General features: G+C 41.0%; 1 protein-coding gene across 1 annotated transcript in view; it reads right to left on the bottom strand.

Moving 5' to 3' along the window:
• LOC126259886 (uncharacterized) overlaps nt 1-15,431 on the bottom strand; it is a 110,762-nt gene that overhangs the window by 68,896 nt on the left and 26,435 nt on the right. Inside the window, exon 4 of the mRNA XM_049956962.1 lies at nt 11,779-11,944. Coding sequence (XP_049812919.1) covers nt 11,779-11,944 — 166 coding nt within the window. The remainder of the gene's footprint in view (nt 1-11,778; nt 11,945-15,431) is intronic.

Below are 15,431 nucleotides of genomic sequence, written 5' to 3'. Positions count from 1 at the left end.
CGCTACAGGAGAAATGAGATACATAAAGTTGACAGTGTGAGGACAGACATGCTGGCACAACTCTGCAACTACACAGTGTTACCAGATAAAATGGTGCTGCGGAATAGAAAGTGTAGTACGGACTTTGCCACAGTAGCAGACAGCTGCTAATTTCGGACCATGACTGTGGATTACACTTCGGTCAGTGCTGGTTAGAGTGTTGCAACTGTAAATGGAAGGCTTTGTTTGATAGTCTTGTGCTGATGCTGTCTGAATAAATTATGCCCTTGGATAAAAAGCGGTTTAGTTTTGAGACCTAACCCACGAGGGGGGAAGGCACAGTGGTCTGCTTCAGGAATTCCAAGCAATAAAACACAAAAAACAACCCAGGAAGGGTTTGAACAGCTACTTTCATGCAGAGACATGCATTTGGAATCTGTTCATCGTTACGGGGTCAAACAAGAGGGTAACATTACTGAAACAATGATCAGGCTACTTAGTATATAATAGAGCATACATATTTCAAGGAGGAAACGTATGAAGACGTAGACTTCCTCGTTATCTATATGTGCGGCATATCTTTCGTGTTAACGAAAGTAATATCCCGCTTTACCTCTTCTTACGTCTCAAATGAAATGAATGCCACGAGGAATCGCAAATTTGTTGTCTGCGTCTCTTCTTGCTTCCATCCTTACCAACATATTTCTTCATTATCGTGGTAATCATGACATTCTATGAGTATGCTGCAAAGGATTGCACGTGGACAAATTCGACATCGAGGTGCAAAGCGTTTGGTATCTTACATTATATTCAAATCGAATAAGCTTCCGATGTATTTTTACTTCGTTTGTATTTTTAGATGATTATTAACATTACGGAAAATTATCTCACATGCTTTATGTTGAATGAGAAACATTGAATGACCCGTTTTGCTTTCCCTACGTTGAAATGATATAATGTCGGCGTCAACAGCCTTCTTCCATGCCGGAAGCTGAAACTTGTATCATTCTGGATTAATGATAATTGAATGTCTCAAATGTATACACAACCCACAAGGCGACGTCAGAAACCATCAGGGGAGAACGCCGCATAAAAACCAAACGTGCGCGCGTCTCCACTCTGAAGAACCGTATCGGAGAATCACGGCAAGCATTTCGCTGAAGAGCTGCCTCGTAAGAGAGCCGAGAAATAGCAGCGTCGTAGCAAGTATTTGTCAACACTGTGATAGTGCATTTACTCCCGGGTGTAGGCCGGCATTACCTCGCTAAATTCACTTGACATTCGTTTTCCACATCGAAGACTCGTACGATATAATCCACTGTAAGATGACACAATTAGAAAGTGTATTTAATTTCTGGACTTCAGGAACGGCGTTCTTCACATAAGTAACACCTGTTTGTGTGTGCATTCGGGAGGACGACGGTGCAATCCCGCGTCCGGCCATCCTGATTTAGGTTTTCTGTGATTTCCCTAAATCGCTTCAGGCAAATGCCGGGATGGTTCCTCAGAAAGGGCATGGCCGATTTCCTTCCCCATCCTTTCCTAATCCGAGCTTGTGCTCCGTCTCTAATGACATTGTTGTCGACGGGACGTTAAAACAGTAATCTCCTCCTCCTCTGTTTGTATGTTTAAGGTTGCGTTTTGAGGCTCAGGCAACATTGCAGTGACTATAGTCCGTCTCTTGCCGCCAGTGTGTCGTTAGCTCAGAGGTTCCCTTGTGCGTTGCAGTGATCGTACTATATGACATAGCAGTTCCAATCACGGTAGAAGCCGCTGACTACAACCTTTTATTTTCCATTTTAATTAATGGAGATGCAAACTGCTAGTAAAAATTCCTTATACAAAATCTGAAGAATGCCTTTAAACATCAATCCTAGTCCGATTTCGACTTAGTAAATTAAGTTAATATCATGGATGTCTGCTTTGCAAATGCCAAGGTGGTGCACTGTAAAATAGATCCTGACACTGACAATGTTGAGTGTTTATGGAAAAAGTTCAAGGCAATCGTAAAATGCGTTTTAGACAGGTACGTGCCGAGTAAAACTGTGAGGGACGGGAAAAACCCACCGTGGTACAACAGCAAAGTTAGGAAACTACTGCGAAAGCAAAGAGAGCTTCACTCCAAGTTTAAACGCAGCCAAAACCTCTCAGACAAACAGAAGCTAAACGATGTCAAAGTTAGCGTAAGGAGGGCTATGCGAGAAGCATTCAGTGAATTCGAAAGTAAAATTCTATGTACCGACTTGACAGAAAATCCTAGGAAGTTCTGGTCTTACATTAAATCAGTAAGTGGCCCGAAACAGCATATCCAGACACTCCGGGATGATGATGGCATTGAAACAGAGGATGACACGCGTAAAGCTGAAATACTAAACACCTTTTTCCAAAGCTGTTTCACAGAGGAAGACCGCACTGCGGTTCCTTCTCTAAATCCTCGCACAAACGAAAAAATGGCTGACATCGAAATAAGTGTCCAAGGAATAGAAAAGCAACTGGAATCACTCAACAGAGGAAAGTCCACTGGACCTGACGGGATACCAATTCGATTCTACACAGAGTACGCGAAAGAACTTGCCCCCCTTCTAACAGCCGTGTACCGCAAGTCTCTAGAGGAACGGAGGGTTCCAAATGATTGGAAAAGAGCACAGGTAGTCCCAGTCTTCAAGAGGGGTCGTCGAGCAGATGCGCATAACTATAGACCTATATCTCTGACGTCGATCTGTTGTAGAATTTTAGAACATGTTTTTTGCTCGCGTATCATGTCGTTTTTGGAAACCCAGAATCTACTATGTAGGAATCAACATGGATTCCGGAAACAGCGATCGTGTGAGACCCAACTCGCTTTATTTGTTCATGAGACCCAGAAAATTTTAGATACAGGTTCCCAGGTAGATGCTATTTTTCTTGACTTCCGGAAGGCGTTCGATACAGTTCCGCACTGTCGCCTGATGAACAAAGTAAGAGCCTACGGAATATCAGACCAGCTGTGTGGCTGGATTGAAGAGTTTTTAGCAAACAGAACACAGCATGTTGTTATCAATGGAGAGACGTCTACAGACGTTAAAGTAACCTCTGGCATGCCACAGGGGAGTGTTATGGGACCATTGCTTTTCACAATATAGATAAATGACCTAGTAGATAGTGTCGGAAGTTCCATGCGGCTTTTCGCGGATGATGCTGTAGTATACAGAGAAGTTGCAGCATTAGAAAATTGTAGCGAAATGCAGGAAGATCTGCAGCGGATAGCCACTTGGTGCAGGGAGTGGCAACTGTCCCTTAACATAGACAAATGTAATGTATTGCGAATACATAGAAAGAAGGATCCTTTATTGTATGATTATATGATAGCGGAACAAACACTGGTAGCAGTTACTTCTGTAAAATATCTGGGAGTATGCGTGCGGAACGATTTGAAGTGGAATGATCATATAAAATTAATTGTTGGCAAGGCGGGTACCAGGTTGAGATTCATTGGGAGAGTGCTTAGAAAATGTAGTCCATCAACAAAGGAGGTGGCTTACAAAACACTCGTTCGACCTATACTTGAGTATTGCTCATCAGTGTGGGATCCGTACCAGATCGGGTTGACGGAGGAGATAGAGAAGATCCAAAGAAGAGCGGCGCGTTTTGTTACAGTGTTATTTGGTAACCGTGATAGCGTTACGGAGATGTTTAATAAACTCAAGTGGCAGACTCTGCAAGAGAGGCGCTCTGCATCGCGGTGTAGCTTGCTCGCCAGGTTTCGAGAGGGTGCGTTTCTGGATGAGGTATCGAGTATATTGCTTCCCCCTACTTATACCTCCCAAGGAGATCACGAATGTAAAATTAGAGAGATTAGAGCGCGCACGGAGGCTTTCAGACAGTCGTTCTTCCCGCGAACCATACGCGACTGGAACAGGAAAGGGAGGTAATGACAGTGGCACGTAAAGTGCCCTCCGCCACACACCGTTGGGTGGCTTGCGGAGTATGAATGTAGATGTAGAAAAGATTCAAACCGACTGTCAACGATATAAATTTGAACTTTGTTCGTCATATAGGTCTAACATGTCAGAAGGTTGTTTACGAAGTGCACATGTTGATTAATATAGTTCCCCTCTTCTAAATTTTTGCAATAGCATTTAACTGTAGACGTTTTCTAACACCGGCATTAGCAATTCCTTTCCGTTCTCTGAAACCTCCAAAACGACAAATTTTTCTGGTTTAAATCTGATTACCTTAACTGTCACTTCAGATCAACATTAAATACTTCATGAACCCATACATGGAACTCCAAATGTGCAGTGTTCCTGCACTGCTACAGAGCATGCATTGCAAGGTATTCACACAGTTTATCGCATAGACTTACCATAAGGAATGAAACAAGAACTGTAATACACTTTACACCACAGACGCTCACTCTGGCTTGACGAAAACATCCGAACATTGACCAAAAGTTTCACAAATAATTGAGTTTGAAAGGAAAAGAAACGAGGTATGAAGCATTTATAAATTCATCGAATGTAGTGAGGTGGTTTAATTTCGTCCCAGTCTATAAAATTAATTTCGGGCCGATTAATGTAATATAATACCCGCTTACTAATCAGGGCGTCTGTCTCCGTTGCTTTTGAGTGTGAATGGAAACTGTAGAAATTTTCTGTGGAGCAACATTTAATAACAGAGCGTTTTAAATCATCAAAAGCGATGAGCGGGAGCAGGCGCTTTCGATAAAGAACGGGGGAGTGCAGCGCCGCTGCTGTCGCCACGGCCGCTGCCAGTAGCCAGCAAATGGATCCCGGAGCTTTGCCGCATACGGCGTCCAGAGGAGGACAGTCTGCAGGAAATCTGCCGCAAAATCGTTACTGGATAAAATTTTGATATCGGTGTGTCAGAAAGCGAAATAGATTGAATATGCGCTACCATTACATTCACGTCTTCAGCATTCAGACAGAAGAGGCTATAAAAATAATTTATGCCAGCTGCTCTCGATCCGCTGACATTATGAACAGAAACAACGCACGCTACCGCTAGACCACAGGGGTAATCCGCCTAGGGTTTCTCTATCATGGGAAAAGTTTTCCTCCAGGAAGTGCCGCAGTCTACAGTGTTGCCAGATTGTGCAGATAACCGGACTTAGAGAATTAGCGAGTTGGCCAGTTTTTTTGTCCCATGTCGCGATCGGCGCGGACTTAGCCTCTGAAGCGGCCGGCCGCCGGTCAAGTTTTATGTCAAAGAGTGTACCATTAGCTACAGCCACAAAAGTACCAGTTTATGGAAATACCCTATTAAATGTAGAAGAAATGAGAAAAATTAATTTTCTACCAGACAGAAGTGCATTTAAGACCACTGCCTGAAAATGTACTGCTGATATTAAAACAATCAATTATTGACAAAATTATGTAATTTGATAGATAAAAAGGACTTCGCTGCAACAGTTATACCAATAGATAAAAAGAGAAACACTAAAAAATGTGAAGAGCACTGGACCATCAGTCTAATTTCTCATGCAGCTGAAGTCTTGCTGAGAGTGTTGAATAGAAGGTTGTATGGCAAGCTGGATAGAGGGATTGCAGAGGAGCAGTTCGGATTTAGAAGAGATGCTATTGGCCTGCTAAGAACTATAGGGGAAAGATGTATGGAAAAGGGTAGAGAAATCATTGCTGTTTTTATAGATTTAGAAAAGGCTTTTGACAGAGTTCAGTGGAACAAGCTGATGGATATCTTGAAGAGGAAAGGAGTAGACTGGAAAGAGAGACGACTGATACAGAATCTATATTTACACCAGAAAGTAAGGATAAGCATTGGAAATGAAATGTCAGAAGGAAGCAGCATTGGACAAGGTGCTAGACAAGGTTGTTGCCTTTCCCCACTGTTATTTAACGTATACCTTGAAGAGATTGTTGCGAAAAGCTTATATGGGAAAAGAGGAATATGTATTGGTGGAAAGAGAATAGAATGTATAAGATTTGCTGATGACATGGTATCAGTGGCAGAAAGTGAGCGGACAGTGAATAACATGCTCAAAGATCTGAATGAAGCTTGTGTGGAAAATGGGATGCAAATAAACACAGCAAAAACAAAGAGTACAAGACGCAGACTGTCCATTATTAAAACAGGACAATCTACCACTAGCCAAGTGTGTGAATTTAAATATCTCGAAAGCACAATAACTGAAGACTTGTGATGTCACCAGAAGGTGAAAACTCGAACTGCCATAGCGAAGGAGGCATTCAACAGAAAGAGGAGACTTATGTGGCAAATTAGATAAAGGACTAAGGAAAAGGCTTGGTAAATTTTTTGTCTAGAGTGTAGCACTATATGGGGTAGAAACATGGACACTGAGACGAGAGGATGAAAAACGGTTAGATGCATTTAAGATGTGGATATGGAGGAGAATGGAGACAATAAGATGGATGGAAAGAGTGAGTAATGAAAGAGTATTGGAAAGGGTTGGTGAGAGATGTCTGCTGAAGGTTTTAAGAGAAAGGAAAAAGAACTGGTTGGGACATTCATTGAGAAGGGAGTGCTTGCTAGTAGATGCTTTGGAAGAATTGGTTTGTGGGAGAAGACTGAGAGGAAGGAGATACAAGATGATAGACACAGAAGACCGGACAACCTGGAGAACTACCATGTGAAAACCTAAAGATCTACTCACCAAGTGGCGGTTGTAATTGGCAAGCTTTCGGAGCCAGTGGCTCCTCCTTCAGGCAGAAGGGATGAAGGGGAAGGAAGACAGGTGAAGGAAAAGGACTGGAGAGGTCTAGGAAAAGGGATAGATTTTGGGGAAGTCACCCAGAACGGCGGGTCGGGGGTGACTTACTGTATGGGATAAGAAGGAAAGACTGATTGTTGGGTATTGCATCAGACGAGATTTGAAAACCTGTGAGCTTAAAGGTGAAATACAGGGTAATATGCAGACAGAGATCACTCATCACACATGAGTTAATAAGAGTGAAAAGCTAAGTGCATTATACATAACAGAGGTGAGAGGAGGGGCAGTGAAAAATAGACGGGAAAGACAATGAAAGATTTAGAAAACTAAAACAGAGAGAAGCAAAGAGTAGTTACAGCGAAGAAATGCTGAGATGGAAGAAATTAATGTAAATTAGAGACTGCAGGTCAGTTTGAATCACAGGGATAGGATCTTGATGACAGGCGCTGTATGTAGACGTGTCAGACAGCTGGCATTGACCTTCAGTAACATACTCCTTTCAGTCAAGTACTACAGTGGGAGATCCTTTGTTTGCTGGGACAATAATGATAGAGTCATCAGCTTTTAGGGAATGTAGAGCCTGGAGTTCTGCTGAAGACAGGTTAGGGTCACGATGTAGGGACCTGAGGGAAGGTTGTCAAGCAATGCTGAATAAGAGGAATTCTCATAAAGCTTGTAAGGGATGATTGTGAGGTAGTGGTGGTGGATCAAGTTGGGACCGTGGACTGAACTGTTCAAGGCAGGTTCAATGTCAGGTTTGCTGTTGGAAAGGTTTTGGGATTGGGTTGCAAAGTGATATTTCCCATGGATATTACATATGAAGGAAAGTACATCCTCCACCAAAGCAGCATGATCAAATGCAGATTTATAACTCTCCAAACACCCTCTCTTGCCATGATGAATCACATCTCACATTATATCCCTTATTTTCAAAAACATGTCTTTACACTATAAAAACTAAAATCCCACATTCTGTTTCTAGGAACCTATTTGTTCCTTGGAGTTACTCCAAAAGACCCAACATTGAAAGTCCCTGTTTCTGGATGCAATCCTACCCTACACCGGGCTCTTTAACATTTTCAAATACAGCAATCTCTTGCTCATACCTGGCTAAGCTGTGGCTTATATGCCTCATCAGTTAACTTCCACTCTACCAGACTTCTCTCCTTCTACAAAATCCTGCAGTTACCTGCCCCTCATGTTTCTCGACAACATGCCAAACTTCTCGACAACATGCCAAACTTCACCTCGACAACATGCCAAACTTCACCTCGACAACATGCCAAACTTCACCTCAAAAAGCTATCCCACCTTCTCCTAAACTACCTGAACAGTGGTGTTTCCCTTCCTGTACCTCTACAGCTCCCTAAACATCCACACCATCAACCACCACTCCTCTCCTACAAACTGAGCTTGGGCAACCTCCTTAACATCCCACAGCCTTCACCATTGCTTCCCAGACCTGGAATAATCCATGATCCCAAGAACCAGTCAAAACAGTACAGTGTCCGTAACCTCTCATCTAAAACACTCTCCCATCCTAAATTATCTGTATTATCTAGGGCCTCACTTTCAGCCCTAAAATTGCATCTGATCATGCTGCTTTGGTGAAGGACCTACTTTTCTTCATATGTAATATCCATTGGAAATATTACTTTGTAACCCAATTCCATAACCTTTCCAACAGCAAACCAGACACTGAACCCTGCCTTGAAAATTTCAGACTACGATCCAAACTTGATCCACCACCACTACCTCACAATCACCACCTACGAGAATTCCTGATGTCCAGCATTGCTTCACAATCCTTCTTCAGGTCCCTACAACATGACCCTAACCTGTGCTCTGCTGAACTCCAGGCTCTACATTCCTTAAAGGCTGACGACTATCATCATCCTCCCAGCAGACAAAAGATATACCACTGTAGTACTTGACTGAAAGATGTATGTTACTGAAGGTAAATGCCAGCTGTCTGACACTTCTACAAACAGCATCTGTCATTAAGATCCCATCCCTGTAATTCAAACTGACCTGCAGTCCCTCCTTAAGACCTCAGGCCCCTCACTAGAACTCCTCACAGCACCTAAACCATGAACCCCCACTGTTTACCTTTTTCCTAAGATCCACAAACCCAATCATCCTGGCTGTTCAAAAGTTGCTGGCTTCAAAGAACCCACCGAACGGTTATTTGCTTTAGTTGATCAACACCTGCAACCCATAATACAAAGACTCCCCTCCTACATCAAATATTTTAACCATTTTCTAGATCATCTGAAATCCATGCCCATCCCACTCCACCACACACCTTGCTTGTCACCGGTGATGCCACCTCCCTCTATACCAACACCCCCCACGTACATGGTATCTCTGCTGCTGAACATTTTCTGTCAGCGCCCACCTCATTCCAAACCTATGACATCCTTCCTACTCACCTTAATCAACTTTATACTGACCCACAACTATGCCTTATAGAACAGACATACAAACATATCAGGGATACAGCCATGGGAACGAGGATGGCTCCTTCCTATGCCAATCTTTCCATGGGTCGCTTGGAGGGGTGTTTCCTGGGATCCGTAAGCCTTCAGCTTCTGGTTTTGTTTAGATATATTGATGAGATCCTTACCATATGGACTCATGGTGAGACTGACCTGCTAAAATGTCTGGAATCTCTGAATACCTTCTTCCAATTAAATTTCACATGGTCCTATTCCAAATCCCATGTCACTTTCCTTGGTGTTGATCTCATCCTCACCAAAGGCCAGCTACAAACTTCTGTCCACATTAAACCTACCAACAAACAACAGTACTTACATTTTGACACTTGCCATTCTTTCCATGTCAAACATTCCCTTCCATACAGCCTTGGTATCCAAAGCAAACATATTTGTTCGGATGCAGACTCTTTACAGCAACACATCACCATTCTCACCTCATTCTTACACTAATATAACAGATTTCCTGGGCCATTATATCCAATCCTGGTACTGCTGATCCCTCAAAAAAACCAGCTTCGGAGCACACCATTGGTAACTCAGTATTATCCTGGTCTCGAATGTGTTAATCAGTTACTTTGACACAGCCATGACTTCCTAAAAAACATACTGAAATTGGCGCAAGACTTGTCCTATGCACCCTCCTACCGCCACCTTTAATAGCCCTGTAACTGGCAAAACAAATACTATCAAAGGGAGAGCCACCTTCGACACGACGCGTCATATACCATCTAATACACAAACACTGTTTGCCCCTTCTACATCAGCATGACTACCACCAAATTATCAATTAGAATGAATGGGAATACACAGAGGGTGTATATTCGCAACTTGCAGTATCCTGTTGCAGAGCATGCTCTACAACATGACATTTGTGACCTTGGCACCTGTAGCACCAAACGCACCATCGGGATTATTCCCCCACACACCAGTTTCTCAGAATTCCACAGGTGGGAACTAGTACTACAAAATGTCCTTGGTTCTCACTACCCACCTGGCCTTAATTTACATTAATTTCTACGTCTCAGCATTTATTCACTGTAACTACTCTTTGCTTCACTCTTAGTTTTCTACACCTTTCATTGCCTTTCCCATCTATTTTTCACAATCGCCCTCTCATCTCTGTTATGTACAATGGACTTAGCGTTTCACTCTTATTAATTCATGCATGATGTTTAAGCGGTAATGTTTGTCTGCATATTACCCTGTCTTCCACCTCTAAGCTTTCAGGTTGTCAAATCTTGTCTGATGCAGTGTCCAATGATCTGTCATTCCTTCTCATCCCATAGGATAAGTTTCCCCTGACCCATGGTTCACGGTGACTTTCCCATAACCTACCCCTTTCCTAGACCTCTCTAGTCCTTTTCCTTCACCCCTGTTCCTTCCCCTTCAACCCTCCTGCCTGAAGAAGGAGCCTCTGGCTCCGAAAGCTTGCCAATTAAAACCGTGTTATGTGTGTGTTCTGCCGCCACTTGGTGAGTAGATTTTTCATCTATCCAATTAGTGTGTATCTAGGTAGAACCGTGTCCTTACCAGTATGGCATGGGTTGTCTAAACAGAGCATTCACTGTGGACCTGCTGGTGCTAGACCACTTGCAAAGAGTGTGCATCTGAGCAAGACGGCAAGCTGCACAAAGCATGCTATTCCTGTCAATAGAAACATTAATACAGTACAAGTCCACTTAATATGTGAAGAATCCCTATATCTCTCAAGGAATTTTTTAATGCTGCATTTTCCGATGGAATTGATGAAACCCCATTGATGGTCGTTGATGACTTATTTGAAGTGTTTCTGGCTGTAGATGTAGAATAACCTGACACTAATTTGGCTGGGTAGTTTATCCAACACCTTTACTGAATCAATAAAAGTTGATCAGAAGTCTAAAACAAGCTTTATTTCCTTAGTTGGTTGTAAGGAATGGAATCATCAATGAGACATTTGCCCAATATTCTTACCAACGGCAAAGTACCCCATGATGGACAATCAAAACTTTTCTGAAGAAAGAAGTGACAGTTTCCTTCCAAACACCTGCCAAACACCTGGTGAATCCTGCTTACTGAGATACTTAACCACATCTTACATTACTTTCGGTTCTCTTGGAAGTAACAAATCAGAAGTTATAGAACACAAAGTGTGTGTGGGGGGTGTGTAAGTGAAGTATTCAAAGGTGCTCTTAGAGTTTTGGAAAAAGAGGAAAAGCAGATGGGACCAAGTTGGGACCGTATGGAGGATTATTGATGACAAGGCATCAGATTGATGTAGATGTTGCAACACTCTTGTGTGGTCTGGCACTGTCAGGCTGATGGAGAGTGTGCACCATGTGTTGATGGACTACTCGAATCTGAGGCTCAATGCTATTTTTCATGTTCTGATATACTTATGTTACAAACCGCCATGTCACACACTATGTTTGTTTTATTTAAAAATCTTTAAGAGTTTCCACATAAAAAATTTCGAGGCATTACTTTTCGGCAAACCCTCATGGTTACTGATGTTGCTACTCTTCTCACAGTCCTATTTCAACTGCTTGCTGTGTGAATCAGGGTTTAATTTAGAAAGTGTCTCAAGGTGTCCATTGTTAAGCAAGATATTGACACTGTAGTGTTTGCATTTACCTTTCTCTCCAATAATGTACTCCTTCAGTTCCAGCAAAACATCATAACGTTCTATAGAATGAAGTGCTTCCAACACTTTTCCAATTGTAACACCATCCTGGTGTGCATAGATACAAAGAATAGTATATGTTGGTCCTTCTTGCAATTTATAGTCATGCCTTATGGCCTGTAATTAAGTCAGAATAGTAATTAAGCATTATTTCGTTGATACTTAACATGTAAATTACATTAGATGAATCATATTCCACAGCTTCCATACAGAGAAGTTACTGGTAAGTGAAAATAAGTCAAACGTGTACATTTTTTTGTGTGTGGAATAGAATACAATTACTTACCTAATAAAATACAGTTGTATTACCCTGCTATATTGATTATAGTTATAACCAAATACACAAAACTGAGAAAGTATCTGTGAAAATACTCTTGAATGGAGTAAGGGAAGATGTCCCAAAAAAGTTCTTTAAAACACTCTTTGCTTTCACAGTATTATTCAAAAGATATTCTGCACTAGTATACATCATACTTTTTTATATAAAAAGAAAGAAATTGTAATGGTGGGCAAAAATTATACTGTTCCCTACTTGTGAATGGAACAGTGAAGAATAAACTAATCTCTAATTTTTAAATCATATAGCTGTAAATCACTTGTAACGCAAACTTAACTAAGACCCTCCATCATGTCTAAGGTGCATGTTTTCAAATTCAAGTTTGATTTATCAGCAGTCCCAGAAACTAAACACTATCTACTTCTAGGCTTTACTGTTCATTCAAGTAGAAGGTACAAGTTCTGGAATTCAATGGGAAGTATTGAATAGTGCATACTGTATATTATCAATATTTGATGACAATTAATTCACTTAAACCATTTGTACAAATTTTAAAATATTTTCTTTATTGCTGTTATAATAAAAGGAATGATGTTATTTTTTTATATACTGAGTTGCTCAGCTGAGCAACTTTGATAATTTTGAAATTGATTTTATTTTAAGCAATAACATTTATTATTCACAAAATTGATGGCACTGAAAACTCTTTACTTGCCTGAATTTTATCAAAATTATTCCTGAGTGCTTTTTTATAAAAGCTTGAGGTGAGCCGCTAAGTTAATTATTCACACCTACATTATCAACTAATGAGAGAAAAATGAATTATTAAAAATGCCTCCAAATAATCGGCTATTTTTGAGTATCTCTTAATTTACCTTTTGAGAAATTTCCACTTTTACATCTAATTCATTTTTCCTGTCTCATTCTTAGACGATTGGTTGGCCAGGGGTTAAGGAACTCAAGATCAAGGTAACCAGTCTCGTGTTCCTGAGATAGTCCAACTGGGTTAGTGACACCAGCTAGAAATCTTATTGAATTGTGACAGTATGTAGGAATTGTAAATCTAAGACATCGAGAGCAATATTGATGCCCGAGATGAGAAATAATTGCATGAGACATGAAACTATATGAGTCGGGCTGACATGCATGCCACACAACAGACAAGGGACTGAAGTGTGAACTTTTCAGGGTGGCGTGTCCTACTTCGAAGCTTCTATGATGATGAAATTTGTTTGTGACTATTAGTAATAAGGAAATGTTGGGACATCCCACTGCAGTAGCTATTACTATGATATGTGCACATGAAAGAATGGCTTGAACCCATTGTTTCTACAATGTGAGATGGTGAGTGAGCCTCTCCACCTGCTGAGTGGGGCAGCTTGTTGTTTGGCAGCAGGCTCTGAAAGTGTTCACAAGACAAGGAAAAAGAAAAAAAGTCATGGCTACATTGGACACTGTGACCAAAGATTGCAAATTGGATTTGTAAAATATGCTTCTTGTCTCACTTCTGCAGAAGCTACATACATACAAGCAAATGTAAGAATCTATGAATCCAAGGTGACTACAGAATGCAAGACAACCTCCCATTGTTCAATGAATTACAGAAAAACATGTACTAGATTCATTCCAAAAACTTACACGTGGTTACCTTATTACATGTAACTGAAGAGTAGAATAAAAGTTCGGCACACAGAAAATAAAATCAAATAAAGACCTCTCTCAATCAGATACAGATGCAACTGTGCTCCTCACTGGAATGATTCACAGATCTGCAGAGTCACTGCCACTGTCACAGTTATCTTGCATGCCTTCCCATAGCAGATAATCTTCACTCCCATCAAATGCATTTGTGCCACAACACTTTTTAAAGCTGTGAATAACTGATGCACTGGATGTGTATGTTAAGGAATCTCAAGCCATTCTGCAATCAGCGGTACTGAAGGCTTCTTCAACTTCCCGGTAGGGGTCAGTGTCTGACTACCCTGAAGTAGCCAATTGCTGCACAGCTTCTTCAGGTGGTTTTTACCAGGAGTACCGGTATGAAATGAGGTTTTGTGTGTGTGTGTGTGTGTGTGTGTGTGTGTGTGTGTGTGTGTGTGTGAAAATGAAACACTAATTTTGAATTGAAAAGTAAAAACATTTTATTGGAAGTACTGACCATTGCTTTCTACATATTTTGACAATCTTTCTGGCAATTTGTGGACACCACACCAACAGAAATTTTTGTCTTTTGAAGCAAACCAATCAGACACCCAATTTTCGACTTCTTCGTAGGAATCTAAGTGTTCCTCAGCCAATGCGTGTCCCATTGATGAAAACAAATGGTAGTCGGACGGGGCCAAGTCTGGTGAATATGGCAGGTGGGGTAGCTGCTCCCAGCCAAGTGTTTTGATTGTATCCTGGACCAGTTTTGCTTTGTGTGCAGGTGCACAGTTGTGTAAAAAAATTACTTTGCCATGTCTTCTGGCCCATTCTGGTCTTTCTTCGATCAATGCATAGTTCAAATTGATCATTTGTTGTCTGTAGCAATTAGTATTCACAGTTTCCCCAGGTTTTAGAAGCTCATGATACACCACACCTTTCTGATCCCACCAAACACAGAGCATTGTCTTCTTGCTGAATCGATCTGGTTTTGCAGTCGATGTTGATGGTTGTCCCGGATTAACCCGTGATTTTTCCAGTTTAGGATTCTTAAAATAAATCAATTTTTCATCGCCAGTAACAATTCAATGCGAAATTTATTTTCTTTCATGTCTTTGAATCAAAATTTGACAAATGGTTTTTCGGTTTTCCAACTGTCTTTCATTCTATTCATGTAGCACCCATTTTCCACACTTTTGTATCTTTCCCATAGCTTTCAAACTGTCAGAAATTGTTTGTTGTGCAACATTTAGCATTGCTGCCATTTGCTTCTGACTCAAAGTATCATCTTCATCCAATATTGCTTGCAATTCAGCATCTTCGAACTTTTTTGGTGGTCTTCCACATTCTTCATTTATTACATCAAAATCATTATTTCTGAACCGTTGAAACCATCTTTTGCACGCTGCTTGTGATAGAGCATGATCACCATATGCCTCAACAAGCATTCGATGCGACTCTGCAGCACTTTTTTTCAAACGAAAACAAAAAATTAATGCTTTCCTCAAATCATCACTTTCTAGTGCAAAATTCAACATTGTTAAAACGATGAAAACATATGATGATGTTTGTTCCATGACTTGATGTATACTAAATATCTGACAGATGTCATACCAACCAAAGCAAAAAAAAAAAAAAAAAAAAAAAATAAGGCTCGTTCACAACAAATGTTCCCTATCGACACAT

This window comes from Schistocerca nitens, chromosome 1, assembly GCF_023898315.1.
Source record: "Schistocerca nitens isolate TAMUIC-IGC-003100 chromosome 1, iqSchNite1.1, whole genome shotgun sequence".
Classification (NCBI taxonomy): Eukaryota; Metazoa; Arthropoda; class Insecta; order Orthoptera; family Acrididae; genus Schistocerca; species Schistocerca nitens.
The sequence above is the reverse complement of the archived record's forward strand: the minus strand, read 5'-3'. Positions and strand labels throughout refer to the sequence as shown.